General features: G+C 39.8%; 1 protein-coding gene and 1 long non-coding RNA gene across 4 annotated transcripts; one reads left to right on the top strand and one right to left on the bottom strand.

Annotated features, from left to right (window-relative positions):
- Positions 1–2540: 2540 nt before the first annotated feature.
- LOC26533754 (uncharacterized) lies at positions 2541–5344 on the bottom strand. 3 transcript variants are annotated; one of them, XR_004469884.1, is made up of 6 exons: positions 5190–5204; positions 4304–5061; positions 3912–4160; positions 3758–3843; positions 2925–3686; positions 2541–2834 (listed from the first exon to the last, which is right to left on the bottom strand). It is a non-coding gene; the product is annotated as an uncharacterized lncRNA (long non-coding RNA). The 3 variants fall into 3 exon arrangements; XR_001453547.2 differs by lacking the exon at positions 2541–2834 and having other exon boundaries at positions 2900–3686; positions 3741–3843; positions 5190–5344; XR_001453548.2 differs by lacking the exon at positions 2541–2834 and having other exon boundaries at positions 2900–3686; positions 5190–5337.
- A 727-nt stretch (positions 5345–6071) lies between these two features.
- Myb (proto-oncogene like protein Myb) lies at positions 6072–9472 on the top strand. Its single transcript, XM_033382379.1, has 2 exons — positions 6072–8008; positions 8082–9472. The coding sequence occupies exons 1-2, from the start codon at positions 6652–6654 to the stop codon at positions 8735–8737; spliced, it is 2013 nt and encodes a 670-aa protein (XP_033238270.1). The 5' UTR covers positions 6072–6651; the 3' UTR covers positions 8738–9472.
- The last annotated feature ends 3683 nt before the right edge of the window (positions 9473–13155 follow it).

Below are 13155 nucleotides of genomic sequence, written 5' to 3'. Positions count from 1 at the left end.
ATCTATTAGATTGTTGAATCTGGATCAGATCAGATCATTTTTATAGCCAAAAGGAACAAATCAATTTGCAGTGGCTACGCAGCGCCCGACGTCACGCTCAGACTGATTTTCTGTCTCTCTCGCACGCACTCTTTGTCGTGTCGTTTAATATTAGCGGCGTCTGCCGGAGGAGAGCCATACTGACTTAGTATCGGATATAAATGTAGAGTTGCGGTGTCCGCAGCAACTCACAACGTTCCCCCTCGTTTTTTTTTTGTTTTAAATGAACTTTAATTTGTCAGCGATATTAATAACATATTTCAATTACATTTTTATCTGCCTAGTTTGCCTCTACTTTGTATTTTACAAGTTTCTAGCAGCTCGTCTTCAATTGTTGAGCCGTGTTTTATCTCGTATACCGTCACCGCTGCCCAAAGCCGTCCATTTTGGTGGTACAGATTTTGCTTTTGTTTCTTTCGAAATTTTTTTGCGTCTGTTGCCTCCTTGGTGAATGTTTATTTCGTTTTCAGTTTTTGTTTTTTTTTTTTTTGGTTTTTTGATTTTCAGAAGTTTATTTTCACTCTTCCACGAGCAGGCGTTTTCTCCGCAACCAATGTACTTTATTTTCACTTATTTTTTCGGTTTTTAATTTTCCGACTTTTTTTATTTCCACAAAAAAATGGAATGAATCACTTTATTAATAATAGATAATTTAGTTGATAAATGAAATACAGATGTTGGCGAGTTATTAAATGAAGGCAAGTACATATGTATGTGTTACTGTCACTCAGCGGATCACTAAAGAGTAAATCACTAACTTATGATACATAAACTTCCCTATTTCGAGCACTCGCCAGGCCGCCAGACCTGACACTGTTCAGCACAAACGCTACCATTGCGCCCCGTGTCTGGTATCCGATGCTGGCTGTCATCCGGTCACCCCGTGGTGCTCCCACGGTCAGCGAATCTGCCTATTGCATTTGCGCATATTTCTGAATGTGTCCGTAAATGTGAGAGACATATCTGGTTGCTCTTTTTTTTATAATATTTTGTGTACAAATTGAAAACCGTGGTAATTTCTGGCAAATTTTGCCAATCAGAAGACTGCAAGATAAGGTTAGGCGTCTTTAAAAAATTCCTGGTCATTATAGTTGTGGACTGCGGCGTTATACAGTTTATTGTGAGTACAAATGTCATATTTGAGGCAAGTAAGCGTAATTTGCGGGAAATTCTGATATCGGGTTTGAGTTCCAAAAAATCAGCGGCTGAGGTGCACTAAATGGTTGTGGAATCATATAAAGAATCTGCTTTTCTGAAAGAACTTGTCGCAAATAGTTTCAACGGTATGAGAGTGGTGATATCAATGTGGAAGACAAGGAGCGTCCCAGGCAAATTAAAAATATTTGAAGATGCAGAATTAATAGCATTATTGGATGAAGATGCTGTCAGACCCAATAAGAATTTGCAAGATATTTTAGAATGACTGAATAAAGCATTTCACAACGTTAACGAGGGGGAACGTTGTGAGTTGCTGCGGACACCGCAACTCTACAGTTATACCCGATACTAAGTCAGTATGGCTCTCCTCCGGCAGAGGCCGCTAATATTAAACGACACGACAAAGAGTGCGTGCGAGAGAGACAGAAAATCAGTCTGAGCGTGACGTCGGGCGCTGCGTAGCCACTGCAAATTGATTTGTTCCTTTTGGCTATAAAAATGATCTGATCTGATCCAGATTCAGCAATCTAATAGATATGGTCATTATCTATGATTCTGCGTTTTTAGTTTTCTCAAATCTGCAATATTGTGGATGCAACAGATTTTCGTCCTTTGTGGGGGCGGATGGGGGTGGGGCGAAATTCTGAGATATACGTTTTATAGTGACATCTTAAAGGAGTGTGTGTACCAAATTTGGTTACTCTAGCCTTAATAGTCTCTGAGATTTGTGGTTGCCTCAGATTTTCGTCCTTTGCGGGGGCGGAAGGGGGTGTGGCGAAATTTGGACAGGAAACGGTCAAGGTCCGATATCACAGGAGTGTGGATACCAAATTTGGTTGCTCTGGCTTTTATAGGTTCTGAGATCCTTGAACTCATATTTTGCAATTGGCAAAACCGACCATGAAACCTGTGTGTTAGAGTGAGACAGAGCGAGAAAGAGTGAAATTGTTTTCGTGATTCTGGCTGTAATAATTGTACGATCTGGTTCAGATTTTGCACTCTAGAAGATATAGTCATCTTCTACGATTCTGCGTTTTTAGTTTTCTCGTATCGTCGAAATTGTGGATGCCACAGATTTTCGCCCTTTGTGGGGGCGGAAGTGGGCGGGGCAAAGTTTTGAAAATTTTTTGGAGCAGTGACATATCACAGAAGTCCGGATCCAAAACATCGTTGCTCTAGCTCTTATAGTCTTTGAGCATTAGGCGCTGAAGGGGACGGACAGACGGACAGACGGACGGACGGACAGACAGACAGGGCTCAATCGACTCGGCTATTGATGCTGATCAAGAATATATATACTTTATGGGGTCGGAAACGATTCCTTCTGGACGTTACACACATCCACTTTTACCACAAATCTAATATACCCCAATACTCATTTTGAGTATCGGGTATAAAAATGAAAAATTACAAGAAAAAGTTATTTTGCCCCATGGTAATGCACAGCCCCATGTTGCTTATGTCGCTAAAGCGTTATCCATTGAATGGGAACCGACGACCATCCACCATCCATTTCGGCGATTGTCCGTACGATTTTGCCGTTTCGAATATTTCCCAGGTATTCTACCATCCATCAGGAATTTTCCTAGGCCGCCATTTTCTATGCGATATTTAGCAGATACTTTGCAAGTGCAACTCTAAAAAACAGTAAAAAATAGTACGTAGGTAATAGGTATGTAAACTAAATAAAAACTGTAGCGCATCGCGTTTTTCAATAGTTTTTTTACCTCTTATTTCACAGATATAGACTTAATTTAGGGATTACAAAGATTCCGGAAAAAGGGTTTGCGCGATCTTAGTTTTTAGTTCGACTTTTCGGTTTCGCTTCAGGATCAAGAGTAATTTGAACTCTTCGATCTCTGCATGGAACCCCTTTCGAAAATAATTTTTCTATAAGCACTCCGATTTGATTTCGTCATCCCAAATATTGGCTTTCGTCATCCAGAAGATTGAAAACTTTAAAATACTCAAAGAGCAGGGTCTGCAGAAAGAAGGGTGTGAGATTTATTATCAGAAGACGGGTGTGGGCAAAGATTGTTTATCTATTCAGGAGAGTGCCACAGGTTGAGATTGTTGCGAAAGCCATAGATTGATTTTGTAAATCTTAAAAATCAATTAGACAAAGGTTGAGATTAGATTAAATTACAATTTAAAACTCGTATAAGACGTCAATAGAATTGGGTACGTTAACTGTATGTATTTGATTTTTTATGACTAAATTGTTTTTTAAAGCCATTAAAAACCTAATTTACTAATTTAAAATTGTATCAATTTCCCTATTCAGACAAAAACCTTGGTATTTTATGCGTATCAGGTGTTTTTTCACATATTTCAAAAAATTCAAACGTTCCGCCGTGAGCCTATCTCGGTGTGCAGAGCCTATAACCCGCCCTTTCGTATGCGATATTTAACCATCCATCAAAAACAGCTGATGCCAACAGGTCCGAACAGGTCGACCTCGATGATATCCGTATAAAGTTCAGCCCGATCTGCAATTAAGACCCTTTATAAATATATTGTTAAGAATATATATTTCTTTTAACTTAATGTGGTTGCGCACAGTGTTCTGCTCCATGTTGTGGATACAGAAAGATCGAACGAGTTTAGAATAGCACACTCGCTTAATAAAATTTAATTTTTTCAGTCCTGCAGTGTAAAAATAATGTCACAATTTCTTGTTTGTCAAACATAATAATATTTATTATTAAACTTACCACTGAAATTTTCTGCTGCTTCTTTCATCTTATATTTATTTGAATATTTTCTGTTTATGGTCTGTTTTGTGCTGTTATTGTTGCTGTTTTTTCTTAATTTTTTGTCACAATTATTGTTTACATTTTCGCAATTAATACCAATTTTCGTTGTGAATCACAATTATTCAGAGTTGAACTTGAAAACCATCGGCTAAATATCGCATCGACCATCCAAGAAATAGATCGTCGATGGTCGTCAGTGTGAATAGCCTATACAAAAAAATTAATGGCAGTAAAAAATATTTCGCGTCAGCAATTGTATTTGCTATTTCTTATGAGTAGTATTTTAGAGCCATTAAATAAACCAACGATACATGTATGTTGTAGTGGACTGCATAGATTATAGATTTCACCTTAAATATTTGGCATAACAAAACTGCGGATTTGAGGAAGTCCCGACATAATTCCGTTTATGTCGACCAGGCCAGATCCAACCGCAGTTCTAGTATTTTTTTATGCAACCAAAACGCAGCACCGAAGCGGATTAGACTCGACAATCTTCTGGAGATTGCTCGGAAGGAGCATAGGAAACCATATTGCCTAGTAGCTTGCAAATTCCATACAACCAAAGTCAAACCAACTTCCAAACAGAGCTGCGACAATTTTTAAGGAAGTTCAATGGGTAGCGTTTATTGTACATGTATGGATTTTTTATTATGCAATATGCAATGCAATGCAATAGCCAATTTTCTAAGTTAAAACTTGAAATTTCACAATCTAGACCACAACTTTGTTATTTTATGCTTATTATCTTTATTTTGACGGAGGTTTGATGGTGCCAGTGTGAAACGGTATTACCACGGGATGTGCTCAGTGTGCACATTGGCAGTGCAGTATAATTGGATTCTTAATAACAACAAATTTTAAATTTGCGATGACCGATACAAATTCTAACTAAAAATAATAACATTTATTTACAAGTCTCAATGGGGGATTCATTTTTAAATTAATAGCTTGAATCATAAAATTTACAGCGCTTGTGGTCGTATTGCATCACACTTAAATGGAAGTGTGAGACCAGCAATAAAAACCTTATGGAACAGGATGCAGTGGGAGTTACAGGTATCTATGCTCTGGTATGGCATTGATATTTCATTGATAAGGTCGTGCTCTGAAAAAATATCTAAAGTATCAGTGGAATACGGCTATACAAAATTGAAGAAAATCGTATATCAATATGAAAGTGTGTTATATGGGAAGTTTCCTGTTATCACCTTTACAAAAAAATTTTACACTTACTTTTGAAATCGCACAAATTGGTGGTCACGTTTGCGGAATTATTTTCCCCGACCAGATGACAAGGAGACGGCTTTTATATGAAAAAACCGATGTCAAATGCAAAACGAAAAAAAAAATAGATGACATTGATTCATCAGCATAAATTTGACACCATTACCAGGGAAATTTATCTAGGGTCTTCTCTATAAATTATTCTTTTCTTATCACAAAATCAAATTTGCATAAAAAACATTTGGTCATGGCAACAACACTTTTCGTTTATGTGCAAACATCTCAAGCAGTCCAATTGGGTTTTCGGAACGTTGGCAAGAAATTAATGTTTGCGCATAACAGCACAGATGTGCTTGTAACAGCACAGGCTGTGCTCGTAACATGTGCGCTACAGAACATCAGGGTAGGCACAGCGGTTTCCCGTCACATTTAATTCAAAATGTAGGTGCAAAAAATGCATTTATTTACCACTAGCAATTAAATTTTCAATATACATGCTGCTACTCGCAATTCGTCAGACATGTTAAATTCACAGGTGCTGCATATACGATGTCTTGATCTTCTTAAATCGGGCACTGCCGTCGTTTTGCTTAAAAACAAGCAATTGAAAAAATATATAAAAGGAATTTTTATCACGCTGTGATAATTTGTGAAAAAGGCATTTAACCAGATCCTGCCTGATTTTTTGAGTTTAATTTCTGTGAGTTGCCAATATTTATTAAGTATGTTGTTCGAAAATGTTGTCAGTTTTTTACTAAAACGCAAGGGTATAAAATACCCAAAAGTTTCTGTAAACTGGACCATGGTTTTTTATTACCATAATCAGTTGAACAAATCGTGGGTACTCTCGTTAGTGTATCCTTTTCACCATTCCAAATTGAGTAAATGTAAATATTTTCTTCGATAATAATTTTCAATCGACGCCTTGATCTAACATTGAAGAATATGCTCTAAATCGTTTAAGAAAAAAGTTAAGGAAATATCTGCTAGTTTAAAAATTAGCATTACAATATCTTACGTCTATAGCTTTTATTAAGGTTGCAGAATGAAGCGTTTTTAGGTAAAACGCTATTTCAATTATTAATGGATGAGTATGTCCGTAAATAGGCCCCATAATAACTGTGGTCTTAAAAATGGCTCCAACTGGTGTAATCAACAATCAAATATTAATATAAAAGAACGTTCCGATTACACAGAGAGTGATGCGACCCATCCAATTCTACGCGTCGATTACCGCGTACAAGGTCAGCTGGTTCAATGTTTGACATGTTGTGAGAAATTTGCGTACACCACTTTTAGCGACGTTTGTTCACATTACACGTTTTACCATAGTCGGAATCAAGGCGGTTGTGCCAAGTGTTTATACTGCTTACGCGACGTCCACTATTATATATGTGCGGAGAAAGTGCACCCAGAAGCTTATCACTATTGTTCGCCCCGGAAGCAAAATTAAATCAAATAAGTCGCTAGTATGGCGAATACAATCGGTGAGCAGGATAACTTATTAGACTTTGATCAAAATTTTGAAGAATCGGATGAGTCCGAATATTCGGAACACGATGAAGTCCACAGCACAACTACAACAGTGGGTCATGCAGGCGTTTCAGATTTAAATGTTACTGGCGCCGTCAATGCCAGCATCAATGTTTCTTCAGACTCCTACTTGCTTTCTTTGGCAATCAAATGTAAAACACACAAAGACAATCCGGAACAGCCTCCGAAGGGAACTCAAATAAAGGTTGCGAACAATAATGGCTCTGGACATCCGAACTACGGATTTGGAAAGCGGTGGTCAAAATCGGAAGATGTTTTGCTCAAAGCATTAGTTGAGCAACATGGCGAACGTTGGGAGATTATTGGGCCTCACTTTAAAGATCGACTTGAGCAGCAGGTGCAGCAACGTTGGGCCAAGGTCTTGAATCCAGAACTCATTAAAGGGCCATGGACACGGGATGAAGACGAAAAGGTTATTGAGCTCGTGCGAAGTTTTGGACCCAAAAAATGGACTTTGATTGCTCGATATCTAAATGGACGAATTGGCAAGCAATGCCGGGAACGATGGCACAATCATCTTAATCCGAATATAAAGAAAACTGCTTGGACCGAAGAGGAAGATACTATTATTTATCAAGCTCACATTCAACTAGGAAACCAATGGGCCAAAATTGCTAAACTTCTGCCTGGACGCACTGATAATGCAATAAAAAATCACTGGAATTCGACAATGCGCCGTAAATATGATGCCGAGCGTAGATCTGTTAATGCTACTGGAAATGATTTGAAAAGCTCTCGAACACATCTAATTACATTAATTAAAGCTGGTGGTATTGGTAAAGTGCAATCTCAATTGCAAAATAACAGACTTTCTTCACCAAAAATGGAACAAATATCTCAATCTAGAGATAATGGAATCCTGTGTACCAGAAATACAACAGCTGAGCACAGCGAGAGGTTGGATTCTGCTGGAACTGAGCCGCTTATTCGCTACTCAACTATTAATATGCATCATCCGGTTGGTAAATGTCTAACAATTCCACTTCAGCGGCAAACACCAAACATCTTGAAACGATCTCGCAAACACATTCCCGAATGTCCATTGATTAATTTTTCGTTTGATGAAGCCAACCCTAGACAGCCGGATTCACCCGTTATAACTCCCATAAAATCATTACCGTTCTCCCCCAGCCGATTTCTCAAATCTCCATGTTTAACCACATTTGAAGACATGAATTTGCGCGCAAGCACGCCAGTCATGAAGATATATAATGTCTTGGGAATAGAGGTCAAGAAAGAATTTGAAACTGCATCTATTGAAACGCCCCATAAGAGTGAGTATAGCGCCCAATTGTATCCAATTTAAATAATTGCTTAAAGTTCACGTCTTTTGCTTTTAAATTTAAGGTAAAATAGGCCCACGAACACCCACTCCGTTTAAGAATGCCCTTGCTGAAATTGGCAAGAAACGTGATGGTCGACGGTACGAGCCGTCCAGCCCGTCTAGCCTTGCCGAAGACCTGGCAGAAATAATTCATGAAGAACAACTCAACGATTCAGAAGTCGTAAAAGCTGTGCAAACCAACAAAGGGATTGGAGGTACCAATATCAGAAAAAATGTACGAAATAGTTCGCCTAGTATTGAAAATGAAAAATTAAGGTCAGCACAGTCACCACCTCCAAAACGTGCAAGGAAATCTTTACTTTCCACGTGGACCGCCAACCATCTGCCAAATGGTGGATTTACGAAAAAGATCCAACCGTTCGAAACTGAGACGCCTAGCAAGTTCCTTACATCTCCAAGTAGCATCATGAAGGATACTCTTTGCAGTGAACAAGATCTTCTTTTCGATGAAGGCAGGAAGGAAAATAGACCATACTTCTGTCGTAGTAAATACAAGACCTCTGGTCTGCCATCGTATGATCACGTCATAGATCCAAAATGGGCTCGAGTAGCGTGTGGCAAAACCAAAGATCAACTATTTATGGAGGAGCAAGCGTACGCATGTCTTAAAAATCTTTCATGTGTACCACGCTCACTTAACTTTGAAAAACAAAAGTGACTCGTAAATATAATGAATCAGTTCTGTTTAAAAAGGTTTAAAAAAAATGTTTATTGTAAACAGGTTATACATTTTACATAGTTGAAATATTTATGTAAGTGCGCCTGTATTTTAAAATTCTTTCTATTGATAGCAAGGAATTTTTTCTATTTTTTTTTCTAAAATCAAATTTGCTCTCTTAAAGTACATTTTTTTAAATATTTCCTTATGAACTAAAATAAAACAAAATTACGAAATTTGGTTCATCCATCATAACAATTGCCTCAAGAATAACATTTATTCTCTAACTACTACTAAGACGTGCTTTAAAGCTTGATGATGAATAAATCTATATTTTAAGCATAACAGTCATCACGCAATGCACCAAACCATCTACAGTGCCGCTCAACTGAACAGGTTCAACAATTCGAAAGATAAAAATCCGCTACTTTTTTCAACCAACTTGCCGATTTGGATGAAGTAGTTTTGTTTAAGGCTTGCGGTCTTTAGGACATGTTCCAATGAGACTTTATTCCCAGAAACTTTAAAATAAATTACCGTCTATTTTAATTCAACTAATTAGGTTCAAGGACAATGATTTTGGTCTACATATTGTGAATTCAAGGTATTTACATCTGTTTTCGTGTAAAGAAAATTTATGAATTTGAAAAGGGGATAGTCCTATAATAAATTGTTGTAAAAATAGAAAAATCAGACGATTCTAAATAAAAAGTTGGTAATTGTATTTATAATGAAGCAGAATATGGTAAAAATATGAAAGAAGGGTCTCAGTATGCAACAACACTTGTAGCCAAACCACTAATCATTGAAACTATTACCGTGCTGCAGGGAAGAATGCGGTTTTAATGTAATATCAGGAATTATAAAGCTCCGGCGAGCCAAGCAACTGAAGGGATTGAAAATAAAAAAAAAAACGAGCCGGATACATGATACTTAGTCAGTATGGCTATCCTCCGGCGGACGGCGCTAGCACTGAACGAAAAAGAGAGGGAGGGACAACAAATCAGTCCGAACGTGTCGTCACGTGCTGCGTTCCTTTTGGTTATAATATTGATCCGCTCTGATCCAGATTCGGCAATCTGGTAGACATAGTCATTCTCTATGCTTGTGCGTTTTTAATGCTCTCGTATCTTCAAAATTGTGGATGCCACAGATTTTCGTCCATTGTAGGTGCGGAAGGAGGTGGGGCGAGAATTTTAAATACACTTGTAACTGTGGTGTCGGGTTAAGCAGTCTAAATATTATAAACGATTTTTGTTGTTTGTCATTTGCAATGACCACTGTAAAAATCATTTGTTACCGCATATGTTTACGCACGGCAGCGGAATTCTTTCGTCTCTTTATTTCGCCTCTATCAATTTTTCGTGAGCGGCTTAGCAGCAGCCCCGAGCAGTTATAACGCTCTCGGGCTATCCTACTCTCTCGCTCGCCTCTAAACTTGCTGCATAAGGCCCGTCAGCCAAATCGTCGCAGCTATTGGATTAACATACTCGCATCAATCGTTCACCCAATTACCTACATATGTACACCCAGCGAGAAAAAAAGCCGCACTCTGAAATTGTATGCATGTTTGACTTATGCAGCATGAGGTTTTCCCAATTTTTATAATTTGTCTCTTTTTCAATTTCAAACAAAAGTTTATACTAGTTTGTTTTTACATCATAGTCATATACTTCGAAACAAAAAATATTTTTGAAACCACAAGTTTTTAACACTTTTTCGGTAATTTTTAGCCAACGGAGCAAAAATTATATTAAAATAAAAAAAAACAACTTTTTACAACCAAAACCATATTTTGTTCTATAAGTTTTTTGTAAAATAATAACAAATTCATTGTTTGAGATGCCAAGCTTTTTTGGCACCTATGTAGTTCAAAATAAAAAGAGATTTTGGGTTAAACTTTATAATTCGTATTTAATCTTGGTGGCTTAGCGGAAGCCGATTGCTTGCTATTGCCAGATGAACTTTATGCGAGATCGATATGCAACCAATGCGCAGAGGGGTTAGCATAGAACTAAACTATAGACGACGGCGTTAGATCAAAGTGACTGCCGAAGTGGCGGCAGCAGATCAAAGTAGTTGCCGAAGTGGCGGCGGCAGAGAGCCCCTTTAGCGGGAGAGCGCAGCTGCTCTGTAGGCGGCTCTCTATGCTCATACAATAATAATGTTAAAGTTACGGTTATTCTTCAGCGGCTGGCCCGAACATACTCCTCCCGTTGGGAGCTAGTCTCTCAACAGATTCCTTAAGGGGCAGCAAACATAGCCGAGTGACGGCCCTCCTGATGTTTCCTGAGGATGTCTTCAGGTCAGCGACGCGACACACTCCGTCCTTGCCCAAAACGACATCGACCACTCTAGCCAGTGGCCAACGCATTGGAGGAAGATTTTCGTCCTTCACCAGAACGAGGTCGTTCTTGCAGATGTTTTGCGCGGGGGTACGCCACTTCGCGCGCTCTTGCAAAAGAGTGAGATACTCTTCGCGCCAACGGCTCCAAAATATTTGTTGTAGTTGGGTGACCCGCTGCCAGCCATCCAGACGATTGTAGTTCAGCTTCGTTAGGTCAGGCTCGAGGATTTGCTCATGGGGGCCGCCTAACAGCAGATGAGCAGGAGTCAAAACGTCTAAATCATCAGGATTTTCTGAAAGCGAGAGCAAAGGGCGAGAGTTAACAATTGCAGTGATCTGACAGATCAGAGTGCGCAGCTCGTCAAAGCTAAGCACAGATGGTCCAACTGAGCGGTACAGGTGATATTTTGCGGTCTTCACGGCCGCTTCCCACAACCCGCCAAAATGCGGAGAGCGAGGTGGAATGAAACGCCAGTCGATCGAGTCAGCCAAGCAGGATTCGTGGACCTCCTTCATATGCGGTTCGCTAAGACAAAGCTTCTTTAGCTCCAGAAGCTCGTTCTTGGCCCCAACGAAGTTTGTCGCATTGTCCGACCAAATTTGACTTGGCCTTCCTCGAGTGGAAGTAAAACGCTTTAGTGCGCCTAGAAACGATGCAGTGGTCAAATCCTTTACGAGCTCCATGTGTATAGCCTTGGAAGTGAAGCAGATGAATACGCTAATGTAGCACTTGATCGGAGGCCTTGTGCGGATTTCTGATCGGTAGAAAAAAGGTCCACAGTAATCTACTCCAGTGACTTCAAAAGCTCGAGATCCTTCCAAACGTTCTTTAGGTAGGTCTCCCATGATGTGTTCGACCATACGCGGCCTAGTCCTGAAGCATCTCACACATCTGCTGACGACCCTTGACACTGCCTTAACACCTCCAATGGGCCAATATTCCAGCCGAATTTTGGATAGCAAGGCGCGAGGTCCGGCATGGAGGTTTCTTTCATGATAATATCTTATCAGCGCAAAGGTAATGGAATGTCCCTTTGGCAAAATGAGCGGGTGCTGAGCGTCAAATCCTAGCGATGAGTTGCCAAGACGACCTCCAACTCTAAGTAGTCCAGAATGATCGATGAACGGGTTGAGCGAGCTAATAGAACTGGATTTCATGACTTGACCATTGCGCCGAATCTCCTTTATGTCCATCCACAAACTTGTCAGCTGAATGTGTCGAATTAGAAGATGCGTTCCTTGCCGAATATCAGAAACGGTGAGTCCTGGATGCCTAAGACGATGTATAAATTTATGCATGTAGGCGAATGTGCGCTGCATGCGAAAGAATGAATTCGCAAATTTGCATCCGGACGTGAGATCGGCATGTGCAGACGTGATTAGCAATCCTCTCTTGCGAAGCTCCAAAGTTGCTATGTTGTTAGATGGAGATACAGGCCACTTATCCTTGGAGCATAGCAAAAAGGATGGGCCGTGAAACCATAGCTCTGACTGGATAAGATGGTTGGGAAGCGAGCCTCTCGAGAGAATATCAGCAGGATTTAAAGATGTGGGAACATAGCGCCATTCCATGGCTGCCGTCAACTCCTGAATTGATGCCACTCGATTTGCCACGAAAACTTGAAATTTAGCTGGCTCGTCCCTAATCCAAGATAATGCTGTTGACGAATCCGACCAGCAATAGAACCGACCTGTAAAGATTCCCATGTCCTTTACATTTTGCATGATTTTCGCAAGCAAATGGGCTCCACTTAATTCCAGCTTAGGAATCGATATAGTCTTTAGCGGCGCCACTCGCGACTTTGAGCACAAAACGTGGCTCGAAGACTGGGCTTCCCTGGACACGACATACACGCAAGCGCCATATGCTTCTAAGCTGGCATCACAGAATCCGTGAACTTCTGTAGCCACACTAGAACGAAGAACCAAGCGAGGAAATGAGATCCGAGAAATGCTTGCCAAACTATTTCTCAAGTCCATCCAAGTTGAATGCAATGCTGAGGGTAGGCTTTCATCCCAATCCAAATTTTCTCTCCAAAGCTGCTGAAGGAAGATTTTGCACCTGACAATG

This window comes from Drosophila pseudoobscura, chromosome X (genome assembly GCF_009870125.1).
Source record: "Drosophila pseudoobscura strain MV-25-SWS-2005 chromosome X, UCI_Dpse_MV25, whole genome shotgun sequence".
NCBI lineage: Eukaryota > Metazoa > Arthropoda > Insecta > Diptera > Drosophilidae > Drosophila > Drosophila pseudoobscura.
Note: the sequence above shows the minus strand (reverse complement) of the source record. Positions and strands in the feature narration are given on the sequence as shown.